The sequence below is a fragment of the Athene noctua genome, chromosome 5 (assembly GCF_965140245.1).
Source record: "Athene noctua chromosome 5, bAthNoc1.hap1.1, whole genome shotgun sequence".
In the NCBI taxonomy this organism is placed as follows: Eukaryota; Metazoa; Chordata; class Aves; order Strigiformes; family Strigidae; genus Athene; species Athene noctua.
Window position 1 is genome coordinate 35,444,954 of NC_134041.1, and position 21,822 is coordinate 35,466,775.

The 21,822-nt window shown below is 39.7% G+C and overlaps 1 protein-coding gene across 1 annotated transcript in view; it reads left to right on the forward strand.

Moving 5' to 3' along the window:
• Positions 1-13,121, forward strand: part of PLA2G4A (phospholipase A2 group IVA) — a 79,066-nt gene extending 65,945 nt beyond the window's left edge. Inside the window, exons 14-18 of the mRNA XM_074907686.1 lie at positions 709-951; positions 6,117-6,301; positions 8,732-8,927; positions 9,138-9,295; positions 10,751-13,121. Of these exons, the coding sequence (XP_074763787.1) occupies positions 709-951; positions 6,117-6,301; positions 8,732-8,927; positions 9,138-9,295; positions 10,751-10,882 (914 nt within the window). The 3' untranslated portion in view covers positions 10,883-13,121. The remainder of the gene's footprint in view (positions 1-708; positions 952-6,116; positions 6,302-8,731; positions 8,928-9,137; positions 9,296-10,750) is intronic.
• The last annotated feature ends 8,701 nt before the right edge of the window (positions 13,122-21,822 follow it).

Here is a 21,822-nt window from a genome sequence, read left to right on the forward strand (position 1 = left end):
CCTAAAAAGTCAAGTTTTGACAGTTTACGAATGCAAGGTGATTGTCAATCCAAGTAATTTCTACTGCAACATCTAGCTGTAGACATCTAAATCTGGACATTTCATTGTTCTCTTTAGTTAATTGAAACCAGATATTGATTGTAACCTACAGTTTACTGTGAGGGTATTTTCAGGTATTTTAGAATTCCTATTCTCTTTTATGCAGACTGACTTTGCCTTCTTAATGAAGGCTGTGTTTCTAACGATCACCTAAGGATGAGGAAGGGTGTCAGTACACATCAATTTAATTCTACACAGACTATGGATCTTGGTGACTCAAGTCTGTCCCCTGAGCCCAGGAGAGTTTGCATTCTGGGTACTAGCACAGATGAAGCCATATCGTCTTTGCCCGTTCCGTCCAGACCAATTAACTCTGGCTCAGGTTGTCTAAAACATTCCCATTCTATTTTTCTGATGGACACATTTGCACTACTCTACTGCAGATTGAAAGTTTCACTGGCCTGTGAAGTAAAGAGGATGGTTTCTGTCCATTCCTCTGAAATTCTTGCAACAAAGGTCCTTCGTTCAGTCCACGGCTTCTTGAAAGAGGGCTGTGACCCAATTCCTCTTATTTTAATAGGCCCTTTATTTTAGTAGACTGAGAAATCTTGGTTTTATACTTTATACGTTAACTGCCTCACCATTGGTTATTTTCATTTTCCTCGACAGGCACCGAAAATGCTGAGGCAAATCAAGAATATCAGAACAGCAGCCAAGAAAGCTGGGTGCAACGAATGCTGATGGCTTTGGTGGGTGATAGTGCCCTTTTCAATACCAGGGAAGGGCGTGCTGGGAAGGTGCACAACTTCATGCTGGGGTTGAACCTCAACAGCTGCTACCCGCTCTCTCCTCTGGCAGACCTTCTTACTCAGGAGTCCGTGGAGGAAGATGAACTAGACGCAGCTGTTGCAGGTTAGTTTGCAGAGAGGCTCTGTTGCTGCATATTCATTAGTAAGACCAGAAACAGCGAGTTCTCGGTGTGGTAACATTGAACTATGAGGCTTGCAACAGCATGTACCTGAAGGCAGGGGAACGTTTCTGTAGCGGCAGTCGTGAGTATTGATGAGCAGCAGAGGGTGTGCGGTGACCACACAGTGACTTCTGTCGCTGCCTACCTGCCCTGTCCCCTGGCAGAGTGTGCAGAACATTCACTACCTTTTGGAGGGGAAGTGGCTCTTTGTTCTGAAGGAATTGCTGGCAGAGCTGACCAGTCTGCTTTTGTGCATGGTGTCCTTCATTAAGGCCACTTTCTCACACTCTTGAACTTCTCCAAAGGGTATCCTGTGTTGTTCCTTTTCCTTTATTGGTGCTAAACCTTCTGGTAGAAATAAAACCTTTCCTTGTTCTCCTACAGCACTTCCCTGTTGCAAAAGTTTTGTAGCTTTTCTGCTGTCTTTGTCTTCCTCTGAGAAACCTATGGAGGCAAAACACTTCTTTACTTGTAGATCCTTGCTTTGCTGGCACCACGTTCTTCCCAGTGTGACTGATCTGTCAGGTGCATTCACATTTCACATGTGACTGCTGTGTAGATGCATCCATGTTTCTTGTTGGCTTAAGCAAGAAGCAAGAATGCAGAAAAATAAGAATTTCAGAAAAATGTTAATTTGCAAAAGAAGTTCAATGTCTTCCTCCACTCCATGAAGTATGTGGTGTCTGGGACAGTAGCTGCAAAGAATTAGGAATCATATTGAATTAGTATTTTGAAGATTTGCTCTAGACACTGTTCATTACAGTGTTCTCAATGAAATTCAGTTAATTTCTTAATATTCTCCTGGCACTGGTACCTTTTTTGTCTTCCTCAGTAGGAAGCAGAGAGAACAGAGCACTGAGTTAAGGATATGAATTGCCCAGTAAAAAAGTTACATCACAGTGAAGATGCACACTTGCTGGAGCCTCCACATACAGTTTCTGTGATGCAAACTGTAACAATTATGGATTATTACTGACATCCATCGAGCCAGGGAACTACAAAGCTCTGAAAGCGGTGTTCCTTCCATGTTCTTCTGTAGTGGCACAACACTACCAACCATTCCATGTAATAACAGCAGTCACTTCAGCCCTTATTTTCTATTCAGAGGAAGGGATTGTCCTCGCTGGTCACTATGCAATAGTAAATACCAGAGGTCATTTAAAAGCTTAAGGAGCAGACGCGCTCTAATGTGTATTTGTTAATGTAGCAAATCCCTTTGAGTGGTAATTTCCATCTGTACTCCACTTTCTAAATATTTTTATCATCTTAGAAGTGTTTATGGCTGGGTAGTCTTAATATTTATAGTAGTTTTAAAAGAGGCAGGAAAGTGGGTAGTAAATTTATGGTTGGAAAAAATGACAATTGATGAGAATTTTGCATAATTAAGACGTGGATAATCTTCAGAATCAACTATCAACTTCCTGGATTTTATCTTCAGTTGAAATAAAATGCTGGTTTGGCAGAATGAGACTGTACCCGAGACAATTATTTTTGAGTGCCTGAAATTTCTTTAGGTAAAATATCTTGCAAAAGTTTGACATAACTTCAATTTTTTTAGTGTTAGCTAAAGCCCACACTCATAAACCTGAACTAACAACTCAAATCTAACAGCTATGAGTAGTTGCAATCTTATGGTCAAGAATAGTTAAAAACCCCTTGAAATCTTAGTAGTTAATATACAATTTAATCATTCAGAAGTGTGATAGGTATATCCACATTTTAATGCTGTGAATTTTGCTAATATATGTAAGAGTCTAGGAGCCCAGAGGAGTAGATAGAGAGGAAACTTTGGTGTAAATTTAAAATATTGTATATTACCACGGCACTGGATGGATTTAAGCTTTGCATATTTATTCCTAGCAGTTTACCTATCAGCTTGAGTACAGAGAGGAGTCTGAATTGCTTTAGGACTTGCTTTCTCTTTATTAACAGATGCTCCAAAGGAGAAATAAATGAATCAAAAAGGATATAAATAATATTTTACATCTCCAGTTGTCTGAGACCTTCTGTAGACCCGAGCTGCACTGCAGAGGATGAACTGTGGCAGACCTAAGCTGATGTTACAGTCATTACTGAGGATTGAATTTAGGGTGTGCAGTGCATACAGCAGAGATCCCAGCTGCTTGATCTGAAAGTAAAATGCTTGGCTTCACTTTTCTATAGATTCTGTTTATGCTGAGCATTTTCTTAACTGATCTCAAGTATGCTTTAAAATTTTACACCCCTTGAATGATTTGTGAACTCAGAGTTGTTGTGTTTCTGTGCCTTGATATTACAACACACCAAAATCACTTGAGAAAATGCCAAGTGAATAACAGTAGGGAAAAATAACTCATAATCTCTGTTTCCTTATTTCAGTATTTATGGAAAGTCTGTTATAGTAGGTGCACGTCAATTGCAAATGCCCTTTTCATCTCCCATACTTCCATTGAGGCTGCCATCTGTGACAAAGTTTGTCTCTAGAACATGCTCTCTTTTTTATTTCCAAACAATTCTTAATATCTGTTTGTGTATCTGATTACTGCAAATCAGATGGGCATGCTGTGCTGGTTTGTACTCGTAAACATCTTGTGCTTCTCCCAGTTTGCTGTTTGATGGACTGAAAGCTGTTATTAACATGGATGCAGCTTTCATAAAAGCGGTCTGCATGGTCTGAAAGTTAGTGTCCCGGGCTCTCCAAGCACAAATACTCCATCCAGTCTCCATACTGTTTGATCGATAGTGATGGATTGACTTATCAGTGCTGCTAGAGTATACAGAGTGATTGTCCTGGATTCATGTGTCGTAAAGTATAAGAAGAGCAAAGCTTTCTTACCCAGCCCTTCAGAATAACCACAGCACAGGTTATGGAGTAGGTGATGCTTCTTTTAGCATCAGGGACACTCATTGTACATTACATCTCTTCCAGGAGTGACTGCAGCTCACCTGCAGTGGACTGACCCACAGTTCAGTCCGCTCATGTGCCCTCTCTCACTGGGCTGTTGTGTTCTGGCTTCTGGCCTCTGGCTCCAGATCCTCTGTAAATCAAATCAAATTACATGCTGAGTCTGCCTTTAAACTCATGTCATTAAAATAACACTGGAATATCTTCATTGCTTTTTGAATTCTGACCCCGTAACATTGACATAATGTGCATTTTGGAACTTTTCTTCTCAGTTCAAAGATTAGAAATGTACTTCTAAAATGAATTAAAATAAAAAGAAAAACATTTGAGTTGAATTTCTCCCATAATTGCAGAAGACCACAACTAATAAAAACAATCTGTGTGGTCATTGCAAATTTATTGATGGCATTATGATGTTTTAGCATTTAAAATATCATAAAATTACAATGATAAATTTGATTATGGAGTCATGAAGACTGCAAGCAATAGGAACTGTCTTGTTCTTCAGTGCCTTTTAGTAGGAAGTTTGTGTGTGCAGTAACACTCCTATCATGAACATTATTATAGGTGATGTTCTTGTTTAAAGGAACACTGTTGACTTTCAAATTCAAATTTTGTAAAATAAAATCATACAAAACATGGACAAAGATGTTTCTGCAATTTTTAGAAATTTATTGAGAACAAGGCTTAAATTATGTTTGAAATGTCTTAAAAAGGAGGGGAAAACAAAACAGGTCAACTTATGCTAAAAGGATCTGTCTGTATTAAGTGTATTTTTTTACCAGTGTTTTTTAAATTGTGATGAATTTGATAAATACTAATATATTTTCATTGATTTATGCAATTCATGGTTATGAAGTCTATCTGGTTCTAAAATAGGCCTATAAACACACTTAGCCCTTTAACAATAGGCAAGGATTTAAAAGTGTTTTCTCCCTTAGAAATCAAGGCAAATATTAGGAAACTAATTAGTTTAATTAGGTACCTAATTTCTTAGCAAAGTGCCCTCTGATAAATAATAACAGAAATGAACAGTCTAAATATCTGTTCTGACTTTTTTTTTTTCTGCTCATAACTATAAATTTTTATCAGGGATCCTGAAATGTTAGGAACTAGAATTTGAGTTATTTTTGATGGATTTTCTTCACAGTAAAATATCTTTTTTTCAGATTACTTCCATTGCCAATATGTACTAGGAAATTTAATTAAGCAAGAAATAATTATATTATTGTATTCAGCATTCCTTAGATTACACTGCCCTCTACAGATACGAGCTTTAGTCTTTAGACAAAAGGCAGAACATGCACTGGAAATATTTTTAAAATCTAGAGTAAGAAAAGACTGTCAGAAGAAAAGTTTTAAGTACTGCAGGGAGACTTGGCTAAGTGCAAAGACACTTAGGAAAAATGGCTTGTTTTTTCCTGAATTGCACCCAGTAAATGTTGGGTTTGAAGGGGAAATATCATCTTCTTCAGCCCTCAGTTTGGGCATTAGAGATAGGAGACTATTTTATACTATACTGTGACAGTAATAGCAGTAAGTGACTATTTCTGCCCAATGCTTAAATTTCAGATACGGATATTAGGTACTATTGCTTTTTGTTCCTAGTGTAGTAGTGAGTCATGAGATTTGGTGTAGGCTGAAAAACAAGACTTGATAGTCCTAATTTTACGGGTCAGAAACAGACATAGACAAGTGTCATGGAAGAGTAGAACCACATCAGAGCTTTTCAGGCAAATTTCAGTTATTTGGGGAGGAGGAGCTGGGAAGGACAGGGCATTGGGAGGGAACCTGGGGGAATAAGTTTGGGCAGGGTTATATGACACTGCAGGGGGAGGAATGTATGTTGGGAATCTGCCTCTTAACGTCCCATAAACACTTTCCTTTGTGTACTGGTTGTTAGGGATGGCAGGGTAAAGGTGAAAGGCTAGGGTCAAGCGTTTGCATCCAGCCAGCTCTGCTTTTGCCTTGAGACAGGGTGTTTGTGTATTTGACCTACAGAGGTCTCTTCCAGCTCTGTTCTTTTTAACCTCATTCTCCAGTTGTTAAGACGAGTATTAAGTTTACACATGAATTCATGGCATATTTGGCTGGGATATTGTACATTTTAAATTCTGTGGAATCTTCAGTACTTCAGGAAACACTGGAAAGCCCATCAAGATTTCAGTTCTTAACTTGTGTGTTCCTGTTTTGTTTCGTTTTGTTTTCATTTGTTCTGCACAGATCCTGATGAGTTTGAGAGGATATATGAGCCACTAGATGTGAAGAGCAAAAAGATTCATATAGTGGACAGTGGGCTTACATTTAACCTGCCATACCCACTTATCTTAAGACCTCAGAGAGGCGTTGATCTCATCATCTCTTTTGATTTTTCAGCAAGGCCGAGTGATTCCAGTCCTCCTTTCAAAGTAAGTAAGATAGGCCATTCTTTTCTTTGTGTTTTGTAAATTTAAGTTGACTCAGTTGTATTCTTCCAGTCAGGTTGGTTGCACATTTCATGGTTCCGGAAGGCCTTAGTGCTACTGTATCGACAGCATCGGAGCAATTTGTTTCCACGTCAAGGCAGAATATTGCACTATGCCTCAGTTCCTGTTTATGTGACTCACATGAGACAACTGACACAAAGAAGGCTAATGTAATTCGTTTGAAGTAGTAGCTCTGTTTTTTTTGTGGAAGTCTTGCCTTCGCACTGAATTGCAGAATTTTATCTTATGTCAGTATTAAACAATTAAGTAAGTAATTTACCATTGTGCTAGTGCTCTAGCTCTCTACAGCTGTCCTCCTCTGTGATGCTGTGATGTAAATGGATTGTTTTCTGTCATCACCTTGCAGAAATGCATCCCAGTCACTCCAGTATTGCTTAATATGTAACATTTTGGAAGTGGGACTAACTGTTCATTTACATCTCACTAGGATTATCCTAGGACTGGTTTAAATAGGATTCCTAAATCCATTCAGGCCAGAGCAAAGCACCAACAGAAAAATACAGATTAAATGACATGGCTGTTTTCTGTAGCAGGTGTGGGAAACACAGCTGTCAGTCTGTGCAGCCTGTACAACCTACGCCTCCAGACAGCTCCAACTGACCAGAAAGGGTTAGTGTTGCTTCATTTTGGTAGGTGACAGAAAAAGCAACACTTATGAGACTAACTATTGTGAGGTTCTCAAAAAAGAGGCAATATTTATTTGAAATCCAAGTTGATTTTTAAACATAATTTTTAAGGAAACAAAGAAAACATGCTGTTTGAGAAATAACTGACATTCTTTGTTGCTTAACAGGCAAATTTCAATTAGAACAGAATATTTATTTTCTTTCTCTTGCTATCAAGGGACAAAACCCCCAAACAAGATCAGAAAATAACCGCAGTAGCAATATTAACTCTAGATCAGTGTTGTCAAATGCAAAGAAACCAAGCTTCAGGAGAGTAAAAAGGAGTGAATTCTGTAATCTTGGAAGAATACTACTTGGAAGAATAGAGCACTGAGAAGGCTCTTACAAGTGCTGAGATCCTTCATTTTTCCTTAACTGACTGAATCCCACAGTCTGTTTCTTCCTTTCTATTTGTTTAAGAATTTGTCTTCTTTTTTGTCACGACTAAGTGTTTTCCCCGTCAGCTAAATTTGCTGACAGCACTGCCGTCTCCTCTGAAACATCTTTCTCCTCCCTTTGTTAATGTTGTGCACATGGAGTCTGTGCAAAAGGCTGCGTGTAGTCGTCTCTGTTACTCGTAGTGTATGCATGGAGCTTTCTGTCTCTGTCAGTTGCAATTTTCTGTGTCATTTTGGGGAACATACCATAAAATGGAGAGATTGATAGGAAGTCAAGTGGTATCTTGAAGGTTTTTCTGTAAACTGTAATTTTAAAAAGGCAGAATCCTTTTACGCAAGGTAAAAAGGTGGAAAAATTAAGTGGTGCCATAGATTTCGTGCAGCTACTGTTGAAGGGAATGGTTCATTCTTTCTGAAGCAAAAATATGTGTATAAGAAGAGTGACGTGGCTCCAGCTAATACAGAGGTATATCAGAGGCTGTATGCTATGGCCTAAAGGACAGAAACCAGTTTTGTTTACTGGCTGCTGCTTGCATTACAAGGAGTAAATGCTGGTTCAGGAGTTGGCCTGTATCTGTGCTAGCTTTCTAATAAACTTTTATTACTCCAACACATAGGGAAATAAGCCTCTAGGGAAATGACTCTTGTTTTATTATTTTACACCCACTATCTTTTAATCTTTTGCGTATCCAAAACAGTTGCCCAAAGAAGGGTCCTATTTCATTCAAAACCAAGAGGAAAGATGTTGACCTTCCCTCTCCTTCCTCTCGCACACCCTCATTACACTCTTTTGAGTCATTATTTACAAATGATTTTGTTTACTGAGTTGTCACGAGTTAAAAAAAGCTGCCTGTTTCCAGACTTACTTCTTCACTTAGCATGCTTTCAAATGCTGTTCTGTGCTGTGATGTGACTCCGAACATAACAACGCATGGATTGGTGTTTATTAACTCTCATTGGTTTCCATAGCACTGATACTCAGTTTGCAAGTAAAATTACAGATGTTTTTTTCTAGCTGTCAGCTCTGTAAATTCATCTAAAGATTTATGTGACAGACCAGCTCTTTCCTTCCTGTGAATCATCGCAGGTGGTGAAGACTGGGCAGGCTGAATGAGGTGCTCAGTTTGCCATACTGGGTCGCCCATACAAAGATTGACTTTGATCAGTCCTTCTGCCATAAAGAAGTGTGAGTTAATAAAACTGCTTCTAGTAACCAATTTGACCTGTGTCTGTCTACATAAAATCCCACTGAATGCTTACATGCACCTGAGTCTTTGTTGTCTTTTCAGGAAATTTTGCTTGCTGAAAAATGGGCCAAAATGAACAAGCTTCCTTTCCCAAAAATAGACCCAAATGTATTTGATCGAGAGGGCATGAAGGAGTGCTATGTTTTCAAACCAAAAGATACCTCTTCAGAGAAAGACTGTCCAACTATAATCCATTTTGTTTTGGCCAACATCAGCTTCCGGAAGTACAAAGCTCCAGGTGAGCACACAGTTTCTGATGCTAAATCTAGCTGTTCCTTTGAAGCTTTAAAATGACATGGTGATTATATACTGGAAATAGTTTGTCTCTGAAATAACTCTTCAGTCTGTGTGTAATAGTTAGGGATTTCAAAAGAGCCATTAAAAATTAAGATGGTAAGTCCTCAGACCTAACATTTAGATTGTATTTTTGTGTTTGTTCTGTATTCAGGAGTTCCAAGAGAAACACAGGAAGAGAAGGATTTTGCAGACTTTGACATTTTTGATGATCCGAACACACCATTCTCTACGTTCAACTTCCAGTATCCCAATGAGGCTTTCAAGAGGCTTCATGATCTAATGGAGTTCAACACCCTCAATAACATAGATGTAAGTATGACAGTGTGGAAGGGGCTTAAAGGGTCTAGAGTGTTAAGCGGGAAAGTAGGTGATGTGAGTAAAGCCTAAATCTGCCATACAGAAGGTACAGGGTTTTAACTTCAGTGTTTGCCTGATTGTTAGGACATACTAAGTGCTTCCTGCATTTAGTTGTGCCCCTTGCTCTTCTCAAAACTCAGGCTGCATCAAAGCCCATTATAGGCAGTGGAAAAAATCAACTTTATTTTAGTGAGGACTGGAATGTACCCTAGGTAAGGTCTTCATGAGCTTGTGCAGAAACATGCACAAAATGTGGCATGGTCAACTTGCACCTGTCTAGCATGGGAAGGAAAGAAGAGTCCAGTCACTGTAGGTAATACTGTGGCTGGAGTTACCTGGAGCGACTTTGGTGAGATACACAGTGAGAATTAGGTGAAGAGAATTTGGTCTTTTCACTTGGCCTCTATTTCTGAAGTTCTGAAATAACCAGTGTTGTAAGAAGTATTACCATATATGATCCTCTGTCAATAATAAATCACTAAGCAAATACACTGCTGAAAAGGCCAGAGGTGATTTCCAGGGAAAAAAAAAAAAGTATAAACAGTATTTCAGGTGCTAAGACTGATGTAATATTGTGGCCACCTTCCAAATGAAAGAACCATTGGAGCGTAGTATGTGTGCTTATCATAATGTTTGAGGCTGTGCTTGTTAGGGTCCATTCCAATTTATACTCTTTTCTAATTTGGTTCCTGTGGTGGTTTTGCCATTTTACCATCACAGGCCCTGAAGGGTAACTGAGCAAAGGTGACTGTGTAGGATGTAGACATTATGTTCAAGATTTTATACTCGGTTCTTTATGTGTGATGATTTTTCTAACTGAGAAAAAAGGAAATTAGAAAATTTCTGTTAAGATTTTTGGAAATTTCTTTATCAACTAACTCAATAATGATTGTTTTTAATTGATACTAGCTGTAACATGACACCATGATCCCAGCATCCATAGAGTGAACTGCCATATTCACAAGTGTAAATGATCATCCTAGATAAAGGAATGATTTTTTTTTTCTCAGTATAGTAAAGAAATCTTGTTACTTCAGGACAAAAGATGTAACCCTTCTTGAGATAATAATTACTTTCTATATGCTTTCAGTATGGATTTTCTCAATGATTTGACTTACCCTTTGGAATTTCATTGGGACTTGGTTTAAAAGGTATATATTCTTGTGTGACTTCTTTGATATTGGTGATATCCTGTCATATCTTTAATAACTACATTAAAATCAGTGGTTTATACAATCAAAAAGTAGTATTCATAATAATACTTGGCAACCACTTTGTTCAGTGATGGAGCAGTGTTAAAAGTAGGAGCAACAGTTGTTAACATCTGAAGGGGTCTTTTCTGTCAGTTAATAAATGATTAAAGTGTTAGTTATTTCCCTGAATGACATGTTGTTCACTGTTTTCCAGGTGATCAAGGAAGCTATGATGGAAAGCATTGAATACAGGAAAGAGAATCCATCTCGCTGCTCTGTGTCCCTTAGCAGTGTTGAAGCAAGGAGATTCTTTAATAAGAACAATCTTAACAACAACCATACATAGAGGATGCATCGTAGGTCCCACTCCTTCAAGAAACCGGTTCTACCTTTACAACTGGAGTCAAAAAGACATTATCAGAGCATCACTGCTCCCAAACAGGGCTGTGCCAAACTCCTGAAAATATTTTCAAGTTTCAGTATAATTTTGTACTTCTTTTTTTTTTTTTTTTTTTTAACTAAAAACATTGAAAACATTTCAGTATGCTGGTATCCTTGTTTTAAAAACTATGGAATGAGTTTATTTTGACTATGGTCATTGAGTTTAGTGTCTTTTTTTTAGTGTTTGTTTTTTTCCCTGGTATATTTAGTCACTTAGCTGCTTACTAGCTCTGTTAAGGTTGATTTCTTAAGCTGAAAGGGGTTTTGCTCAATAATAAACATTGACCATATTGGCCTTACTAAAACTCCATCATCAAACTGTGTTTCAAATTTCACTTTTCTTGCTCTTAAAAAAAAAAACCAAACAACAAGGTTCTGATAACAAAGTGGTATCAAAGAAATGGGGTTTATACATCTCTGGTATTAAAAGTAGGATCCTCAGCTACTTATTAATGCTAGTAGAGCCTTTGTAACTGATGCTAAGAAGAATCTGCTCTTGAATCCTTTAATTTCAAATATTTTCAGAAATATTGAAGTCCACTTTGCTACTGTTTAACAGTGTATAAAATTCACTCAGCAAAACATCCAGCCTCTTAACATTTTCTTTTCCTCTTTTGTTCCACAAAATTATATTGCTTGAATTCTTGAGCTAGTAGCACCTGTATGTTAAATTATTATTAGTTCATGTGTTTCTGACCAAAATGTTTATAGATAAATTAAAAGTGATTTTGCATTTGATCATGATTAAAAGCATCGTATTTCTGTAAGGGGACAGTGGCAGTGTTTACTGGGGATAGATGAAACGTTCCTAGGTAAGAATGTGAAGTAGTTCATTGTATTAAGGGCTATTTTTAAAAATATATGTTTAGTACATTGAATAATGAAAGACCATGCATAGACATAGATTATTTTAGTACCATCTCAACAAGCATTGAGACAACTCTGCAAATGCATAGAAGAATGCAGTTGCACCTCTGAAAACTTCCAGCCTCCTTTGAAATAATGTAATTGGCAAGTGTGTGATGTGGGAAGGAGCAATATGAACTGATGAGGTCACTGGTGGCCTTGCACTGTGTGCAGGATTAGGAGTCACATATTTGAGGGGCACTCGGCTGGCTTGTGTCATTTTTTTAAAGCTTGTGGGATTAACTGAGCAAATGCACCTGGCAGTCCCAGCAGTTGTTCCTTAGCTGTGCTCTTCTGGATTTTGATGAAGATAGTTGAGGATGAATAGTTCAATTGGAGATGGGATTGCTGTCTCTGGAAGTTAATGCAAAAGAAAGTACAAAGGTGTTTGCAGAGGTGAGAGGGGAAAAACACATCCCCAGCTGCCCTGCAGGTTGCTTGTCCAATGCTCCACAGCAGCTGGAGGAGAAAAGCACTCCTTTCACTGGGATTATCATCAAGGGGAAGACAAAGCACATTTTAAGTAAGGTCATTTGCAGTATCGTGGTCAGAAGGCATGTGTGTTTCCCTTCAAGAGCTGTAAGTGGAATTTTGGTCTCAAGATTTCTGTTGACATTAATAGGGTTCAGATTTCACCCTCTATCTTTCCGGTAGGGCTGTCGGGATCCTAGCAAGCGCAAAGATCACGGTTGCACTTTGGGCAGAGACTATTTGAAGCGTAGCTGATCTTTTGTTTGATAGTTTTCTGACAATTTTTACAGTAACAGCTCATTTATCAGAGTTTATTGCTAATTCTGTGTCTGTTCCTTCTATTGTGAATTATTGACCTATTTTTAATTGCTAAAATCTGTAAGCCCGTGGGAAAGAAATGCATCATCCCCCCTTAAATCTATATGCAAGGAAGATTATGTGATTAATAACATTCAGGGAAATAACCATTAGGTTATGTATTAATCAATAGGTTTTATTTCTGTTTGAGTTAGTGCAGGTTTAAAATCAAGAGAGAAAAGTAACTTATCTTAGTGCTACATAATTTAAACATTTGCAATAAATTTTGGAATACAGGAAGAAACACCATTATTTTATTGTAATATTTTCTTTTTAATTTTTTTCTATTTTTAAGATAATATTTTTAAAGTTTATTTTATAATATGTACCTACTCTGTTTTATAGAAGTGTTTTATCATGCTTTATACAGTTTATATTATCACAGTGTTATCAGACAATAAAAAAAAAAGTTTAACTATATTTGGCACATACTGTTTTCAGACAGTTTATTTTGAGCACTTATGTGATATTTTAACTTTTATTAAGAAGTGATGTGGAACAGCTCGATGGTATGTGGAGCCTAGTGGGACAGCTCACAAGCAGGAAATTCAAGGTTTTGCTTGTTATACTGTCTTTTTAGTTTAGGTGTTAAAACACCTTTTTTAGCCATTCAGTGTGTGGGGACAGCACATCAGTCTGGTTTTATTCATACTGATATATTTTGTTACCAGCACTTTGCCAGATATTTTGTGCTGTTCTGTTAAGAGCTACTGCAGCCAAAGGGCATAGGTGTTGGGCATTGGGTCTTTGCTGCCTTTAATCTTGGATTTCTTAGAGAGTTTGGAAGTTCCTTCAAACCTGTTCATATCAGATAGCTGCTGGCTTGTTGCTTCTGACAACCAGCAACAGTCTCTCATTTCCAGGTACTTAAGAATGCAAGGGCATGGTTCTCATAGGACATGGGTAAATATTTTTCCCCCATTGCTGTATGGTAAATAAGGCTAAGAGTCTAAGAGTAAAATATTAGAGACATCAAAACTTGCAGTTTAAAATGTCTGTGGAAGGAGTAAGTGTCTCAGTATGTAGCAAACTCTCTTGAGACAACACTGCTGGGACCTTGCAGTGCTGTAGGTACTGCTGTGGGTTTTCCCATTTTGGAGCAGTGTCCTTCTGCCAGGGCAGGTGTTTCACACACTTCCTCTGCTAAAATCAAATTTGTCATTAAAAAACACTAGTTCTAACTTTTTCAAACATTTGAAGTGTCTTGGGCTCCCCAGAAGCTCATTGGTAAGTTCATAACTGTAATTTCACTACTGTCTTGAATGAAAAGCTTCTCTTAATTCTGTGTCCATAAACTTCAAATGGAAAAATCCATCTTAATATAATCAGAAATTGAAACCTTATTTCAGTTCAGCTGCAGAGCAGAATACTACGACTTACAGTCTTAGTTACACATTATATTAAAAATTACATCAAAGGAGAAGAATAATGCAGAAAAAACCCTCCCCTATTTCTGACAACTGATGTGAAACCAAGAACATACACATTTTTTTCCTTAGCCTAAAAATGTAGTCCTTTGTTTCTCATTTTCCCTTCCTTCAATCCCTGGTTCATCTCATTTATGCCCGCAATATTTTTTTCTAACCAAATGTACTATAGCTAGAAGGCAGTAAAAGATGGGTTTAGAGAATGAATTATTTCAGAAGTCAGAAATTATTTTAGGTGGTGTCTGCAAGATGTGGAAGTGCCATCATCCCAGCCCAGAGCAACTGCAAAGAGCTCAGCCTTGCACGTAGGCACAGCTCCTGAAAGACAGGCGTGGGGCTCTGTGTCTGTCCTGTCCTGCAGAAGCGGGGTACCAACCCTGGCCCTGAGGCTGTGGTTCTGTTCCGGGGGCCTTCGGGCAGTCTCCAGCTGCTGGGAAAGGCCTCTGAAATCTCAGCTTGCCTTTTTTCTTTAGCAGTGGAAGTGAGCGCTCAGAATAAAATCCTGTTGACCCAGCAAACATGAGAGCGCAGAAACGTTGGCCTCAAGAGTGTTTGCATCAAAGAGAGGACAATTCATTTTGGCAGGGAAGCAGGGACACAACGAATGTGCTTTCTGGTTTGACCTGGCATATTTCGTTTGTGGGATGAAACTTGAGAAGTCCGTGTCAAGGGGCTGCAGTGTTCTCTTTAACACAGCGGGGTCACCCACCCACCTCTGCTTTTCGATCAGCCATAGGCTGGCTTTTGAGGAGAGCTGCTCAGGCGCCCCAAACACACAAATGGACGTGAGATCAGCAACGTGGTTGTGCAACCACATGCATTTACATAACCCATGTTTGCGCTGATGCTCACTCAAAGCAAAAGCATGTAAACATTTCCTGAAGCTGTAAATTCACCCATCACTCTTACTGCTCTTGCACTTTGCATACAGGCTAGATTTGTGTACTGATGTGACTCATCCAATTAAGTTATATACACTGGCCACTCACACGCAAGGTAAAAAGTAAAGAGCATCATAGTTCACAGGCAAGGAATTCCCCATGACTACAAAAACATGAGACTATTTTGCCTGCGAAGAACAGGCAGTGCAGCAATGAAGTTGACAGGGTGATTTGTTAACCTTTAGACTAACTAAAAAATACAATAGGAACAGAAATACAATAGGAACAGAAATTCCTTATGTGACCATTTAATCCTTGAGTGCCAAACCATGCAAAGTTGGCTCAAGCAGAAATTAGGGACCAAAGGCCAAGCCAAAAGACTTCTGTTCTCTTTAGGTTTTCTCAGGAGATGTATGGGAATAAAGGAATTCCCAAAGCAGGCATATGTGAGCTAGGGGAGACTCCAGCGTGGGAGGAGAGACCTGGACCCCATGGGTGCCACAAATATAGCTGGGTCTGAGAAATAGGTGGGGGCAAATGGGGCCCTGAAAGGGAAACCCGTGTTGTGACGGGGCCACTGGTGCTGGTGCCAGGGCGGGGGTGGGGTGGGATGGATGTCTGTCTGCAGAATGGGACCACCCTGCTGGTACTCTGGGCTTCTCTGCGCCTGGAGTTACCAGCCCCGTTAGTGAGGTCTTCCTGAAACATGCCAGAAAAACCTCAGAGGATTTCACATTGACCCAACTTTACACTTAAAAAATATCTTTCCTTTATCAGAGCAATGCTATTCCAGTGCATCCTTGTTGAAGTCTGTGGCCAAGCTAGAAGCAGAAACCTAAGCACTTTGGGATGGTTTTGGCCTTTGTGTTTCCCTCTAATTCTCAGCCAGATGTATGTTTTTAGGCAAGTCAAAAACAGGCAGGGAAAAATAGGCAGCTCCATTCTTACTCGGGTGTGAAACTGTAACTTCTGCCATTGCAGAACAATGTACATAGGGTAAAGCTATACAATTTCTCTGTTAACCATTTTCTAATTTAACTTTATAACTGCTCCTTGCCCAGATTTCTAGGTGGGGTCACAGGGATGGATGGCTGGGGCCAGGGCTTGCTCTGCATGGGAGATAGAAACTCACCTCTTCTGTAAGGCGGGTCATTAAGTGGTTGAGATGAGGAGGTTAATATAGGAAGCACTCTCTGCATCCAGTTTGTGCTAAACACTTTATAGACATTTTGCCAACACATTGTTTAGGGTGTGTTCTGGAAAATATGAGACAGAATTAACGTGATCACATTAAAAGAAATTGAGGCAAGTATTTTGCCAGTGTGTTTGGGAAGTAGAAACACTGATACTTTGCAGCTGTGGTTTTAATACAAATCCCTCCTTCTGGTCCTGTTTTCCTAAAATCCAGGGATTTGCTACGGGATATTTTTGTATTATGGAAAAACACTGATTATGACACTAACTAGTCCGTGCTAGCTGTCAGCAGAAATAGACACATCCTGAATGGCTGAGGTAGTATCTGCACCCTGGCAGATGTGGATGTGAAAATCCATCTGTCTCTCCATAGCCCCAGGGCTCTCACTTTGGGCAGGATGCCTCAGGTGATGGCTGCAGAGGAGCCCTGACCTTGTTTGCCTGTGAATCCTGGGGCAGAATGAGCAAGCGTGGCATGAGCAGAGGCAGAACCGTGGTCTGAATCAGTGGGTGAAAAACCCTGTCAGTGCCTAGGTGGGATGCGTGCCACGGGTTGCCTCCGAAGTTTGGTTTTGCTGCCCTGTTGCAGCACTCACAGATGACAATTAGGGCTGGGAGAAACCAGCAGCCTGACAGCTTGCGCAGTGCTCAGCATTTTCCCCTTTGCTTAATAAAGCCCACAGCAACCTCTTCTCATTTCGAAGCAGTGCTTGTTTGACCTTGCAGAGGTCCAAAATTTAGTAATGCTGATTAACTCTTGTTTGCCACTTTTCCCTCAGCTTCAAGTCTCTTTTAACATCTTGTTTAAAGCCACGTTTTTCCCCAGTTTTTAGGTGGAGAAATTTCTTTCAAGATGGTTTAGAGCAGGTTTCAACAACCCACTGGACTGTAGCCCTCCTTCTGTTATTGCATGTTTGTTTGTGTCTTTCTCCTTTTTCAGGCATTGTGGGACAAGGGCTTGACAGAAAACAAATGAGATAATTACTTGGCACCTGAAATCCTCATTGTGTCTTTATTGGTTGCTTCCTTTCTTCTTTTATTTTTATTTTCCAAGCAAATGCTCTTTGCCAGAGCGTAGGAGCAGTGGTGTCTCAACAGCCCATGGGTTGCAGAAGGACTCTGTGGCCACAGGCCTCGGCAGCAAGGCACAGGAGCGGCCCACTGGTACTGTTTGTTCCTCAAGAAGAACATCTGTGCTCTCTTGTCACTCTTCTGTGGCACTTCTGAAACAAGGTGCAGAAATAATGCCTAGATTAGTGAGATGCTTGTAATTAGTAGGCTTCATTAAGTCACTAATGGGTAATGGTTGTGATTCCAATAAAGGAGATCGTGGAAACTGTAGGTCACATTATCCAATATGATTAAAAGAAATTGCAAAAGGCCACAGCTAATTTGTCTTTATTCCACAAAACAGCTTAAAGTTCAGCTTGCTTCCCTGACCACCTCATCACACCCATCTACCTGCTGCTGCCGTCTGCTCGGACGGACGTACAGCGTGAGAGCAGCTGGGCAGGTAGTGTCTGCCAAGATGCTGCTCTCCACCAGCACAAGGGCCAGGCGTCCTTCACCTTTTTTTGATTTAGGTACACGAAGCTTTGTAACGCAGCTGATAGCTGGAGTTCCAGCACTGCAGAGCGGGATGGTGTGACGGAACATCAGGCAGCTGACTGGCAGCTAAGCGGCTTTGGATGTGGAAGCACATAGGGGAAATAAGACAATTGTCTTTTTTGTAAATCCTACCTCTTCCCCATGGGTCTTTTGTAAATCCTTCTTCTTACCCCTGGCTTTCAAGCCTCCTCAGAAAAATAGAAACCTTCCCCTTACATCCAGATGCCATGAAGCAAGAAAATGTTTGGGTGTCTGAAACTATTTTAAATGGTTTCCACCAACTGGTTGTCATACAAGAAAAACAGTCTTCTAGATGAAGAACACATATTTATACAGGTAAATATATATATTTAAAAATTACTTTCAACTTATGAACTGTCATTGCTCAGAAGCAAACACAACCTACTTCTCATCTCCCTGGGCCAGTGCACATTTCCAGCTAAGGAAATATTAAAAGTAAAAAGGATCTTTGCCCTGCTGTTTAGTTCATGTGTCAGTAGAAGTAGCAGAGTGACAGGGTCAGGGTTTGTCTTTTTACTTGTAAATTATTTGGTACTACTAGTGAGAAGGGTGAGTTGTGCATTGCAGCAAAAGGTGATCTTCTAAGTTTAATAAAATGGCTAAAAACTGGGAGGACATGAAAAACAGGTAAACACTGAGGGATACTGATTTGCCTGGCATGTGCTTTACACACTAACAGGGGTAGGAAGCCCCTCTCCATCTTGACGGCTGTAGCCTCACGTATTTCCTACAGCATGCACTTCAACATAGATGTTTTTCTTATAAGTGATGATAATTCGATGCCCACAGTATCAGCCAAATTTCAATCAATCTGAATGAAAATTCAAAGGCACGGACTTTAGTCTACAATTGTGTTTTACATTAAAACCAGCCATTCTTTCTTATGCTGTGAGTTCCCCTTCTGTCAAACAAAGGCAGTTCTGACCTGTCCCTGACACGCGCAGTATAACCCAGGTAGCAAACAGTCTTTAATCAGTGTCATTTTTTTTTCCTTTTTACTTAATGTTTTGTTTATAAAGCATGCTTTGGTGAACTGATTTCAAAGGATTTACCAGAAGAGATTTGGACCAGGCCATTGGCACGGCTTGTATACAGAGGAGAAAACAAGTCAGCTAATGTTGGAATGTTGGTGGAGCTGACTGAAATAAAATAAGCCCAGGAGTATGGTGCTTCATTCTGCAGCCTGAATTGTAACATGTGGATGGGGGTATGTGAAGGCTGCCAGAGAGCCAAAGTGGCAGGTGGTGGGCTCCCTTCATCGGCCCCCCACTGCAATCTGGTCAGCTTGGAACGCATGTGTCATCTATACAACATCCACTAGACATCGTTTTACTACTTAAACAACAGAAGGTGAATAGGAAGGAGGGAATGCAGAAAAGGGCAAGCTGTAAACCCAGTGGCTCCATCCATGCCTGTGGCTGAAACGGTGAGGCCAAAGCTCTACTTGCAAAAGTATATGGTTGTGGCTAAGCTGGAAAACATGCAGAGAGACCTAGGCACAGAAAAGTTGCTAACTTGAACCTTGTATATAGACTTGAAGAGAATTTGCTGTTTTAGGTTTGGTTTCCCTTCAAATCAGAATGAGCAATCAGAGTCCTGTAACTGAACCGCTTCTAAACATTTCACTTTGGTAAAGTTTTCACATTTCACTCCAAAGTAAAATTTCAACGTTTATGTTCTATAGTGTAATGAAAACCAACTTTTCTGCTAGGTTGTGTAATTTAATAAATGTCAGATTGAAAAATTCAGTTTCATTGGAACATATTTTATAATTGCCCTTGATGTTCTAAGATGCACTTAACAAAAATATGTTGACGTTATGGATACAGTTGAATCACGGTTTTCTGATGGCAAACCATCACAGTAGTAAAAGGCCTTTGCTAATGTTTTCCTAGTTTCCTGTGCAGCAGGACACTGAGGAAAACTCTTGGAAAATGCAAAACTTTGTCTTATGAATGTACAGGTAAGACCCAAGTGATGGTCTTTTGCCTTCGAAGTAAACACAGTTGTTGAGGAAAAAAAAAAAGAATCTAAAAATCTGGCGTTCATCTCCCAGCAGCAGGAAACAGTGTCCAAGTGCCTCCCTAACACCAGCTTTGCTCCTCCAGTGTTTGCATCACCACCAACCCCCTGCCTCACTGCTACAGGCTGATGGTTTTTTGCAGATCAACGTAATCCACTGCGGTAAAGACAGTCCGAGGGAGATGAGCTGCTCCTGGGAAAGCCTGGGCAAGCTCCAGCTTCGCTCATCCCCCAGTGGTGACAAAGCCCTTCCCCAGGATAGAATGAGGTACTAAATGCTGTGATGTATGAGCTCAGTAAATGGGGATTTAATAATTCATGAGATTTATTCTGGATGTACAAACACACTTTTTGTAGGACTTTAACACTAAGTGCCTCTGAGCAATCTGGTCACCCATCAGGTAAAGGAGGAAGTAACCTGCTGTAACCAAAGACAGGCCCACACAGAATCAGTCCATCGAGCTGCAAAAAAGCTAATTAACCTTGGAATTGAAATTATTTCAGTGTAAAACTGAACAGGTTTCAGTCTTCCTTTGTGGTAAGGCATGTCTGCCAATTTGTCGTAAGATTTTTTTCAGTAATATTATCCAAAAATGTTTTCTACTTCTCAGTGATATTGCAGTAAAAGTAATTGTAAGTATACTCTTTTTTTTTTTTTTTTTTTTTTTTCCAGTAGAATTATCTATATGGATACAAGACATTCATGAATGAATTGTTAAACAGCTTTGTGTTTTGTGGATTCTGTAGTTAAGGAAAATATGAAGAAGACATCAGTTCCTCCATGTGATGAGCCTCTGAGCTTACCTCAGTTCACTCCACCCGTAGGTGCTGTTCAAGACTGTTAGTTTAGTTATTTAAAGTATGGTTAAATGCTAAGGAACTTACTTATCAATGCACCCCACCCACTTCATAGCAGTCTGTGGCTATAAAAATCCTTGCCAGCCTGCAACTCATGCTATGAACAAGGACAACTGTGTCTAAAAAGAAAATAAACCTCTGCTTCTAAAAGTAGGAAAGTTCAGATTTCCAATTATTTTGTGGTGGTGACAAATCAAGAAAGAGTGGCTGTCCCTTTCTCTTATCTATTAGGGACTGCAATGAGTCAGTGTCCCCACAGGAGAGCTGCCTTGGCCATGTTGTTGATAAGCGCAGTGTGTCATCCCCACACATCTCTCCGTCAGGGCTGCTGCTGTACATGTGTCTTAGGTTCCTGTCATATCTGCACGTGAGCCACCGAAGGACAGTTTTGTCCTCTGGGGTTTCTGCTTGTGTTCTGTATCTAATAAACTCCCATGCCACTGTTATGTTACAAATGGGTTGGCAGGAGTTTTGGGTGAATTTCAGAGTAGGCATAAAAAAATAACGAAAATGTAGGACATCTATGCACCAAGTGAGTCAGCTCCTGAGATCAAAACCTTGAGGATTTGGTCTTAGGAATGGAAGGTAAATCCATAGGGAACAGGATTTCCTTCACGGGCGCGCTAATATTTTGCTCTGTCCCTTATAGTTTTTCTTGCCTTTAGTTATTTTCATCTGTAAAAACCTAACAGATAGATTACTAATATATTATTATGTATCACTCTGGTCTGAGTAGACGAGGAAGAAAATGAGACTCTGTATTTGGACTTAATTTTGACACGTAAGAATTTTATATGTACATACATTCATTTATAGCAATTGCTCTTTAGAAACAACAGATCCATCATAACATTCAAAATGTGTTGGATTTAATATCATATGGTGCAGGAACCCTCATCTTTTTGTGGGTTTTGGGTTGCGTCTTGGGCAATACCTTCTGGGTGTACTCTACTGCAGGTTGCCACAACTTCAGCTGCTGTCATTGACGTACTATACTTTCACACATAACATCTGCTGGTTAGCTGTTTAAAAAAAAGGAGACTGATTCACATTTAGTGTCGATTATTTACAGGTGCTGATAATATGATGGGATGTTTGAT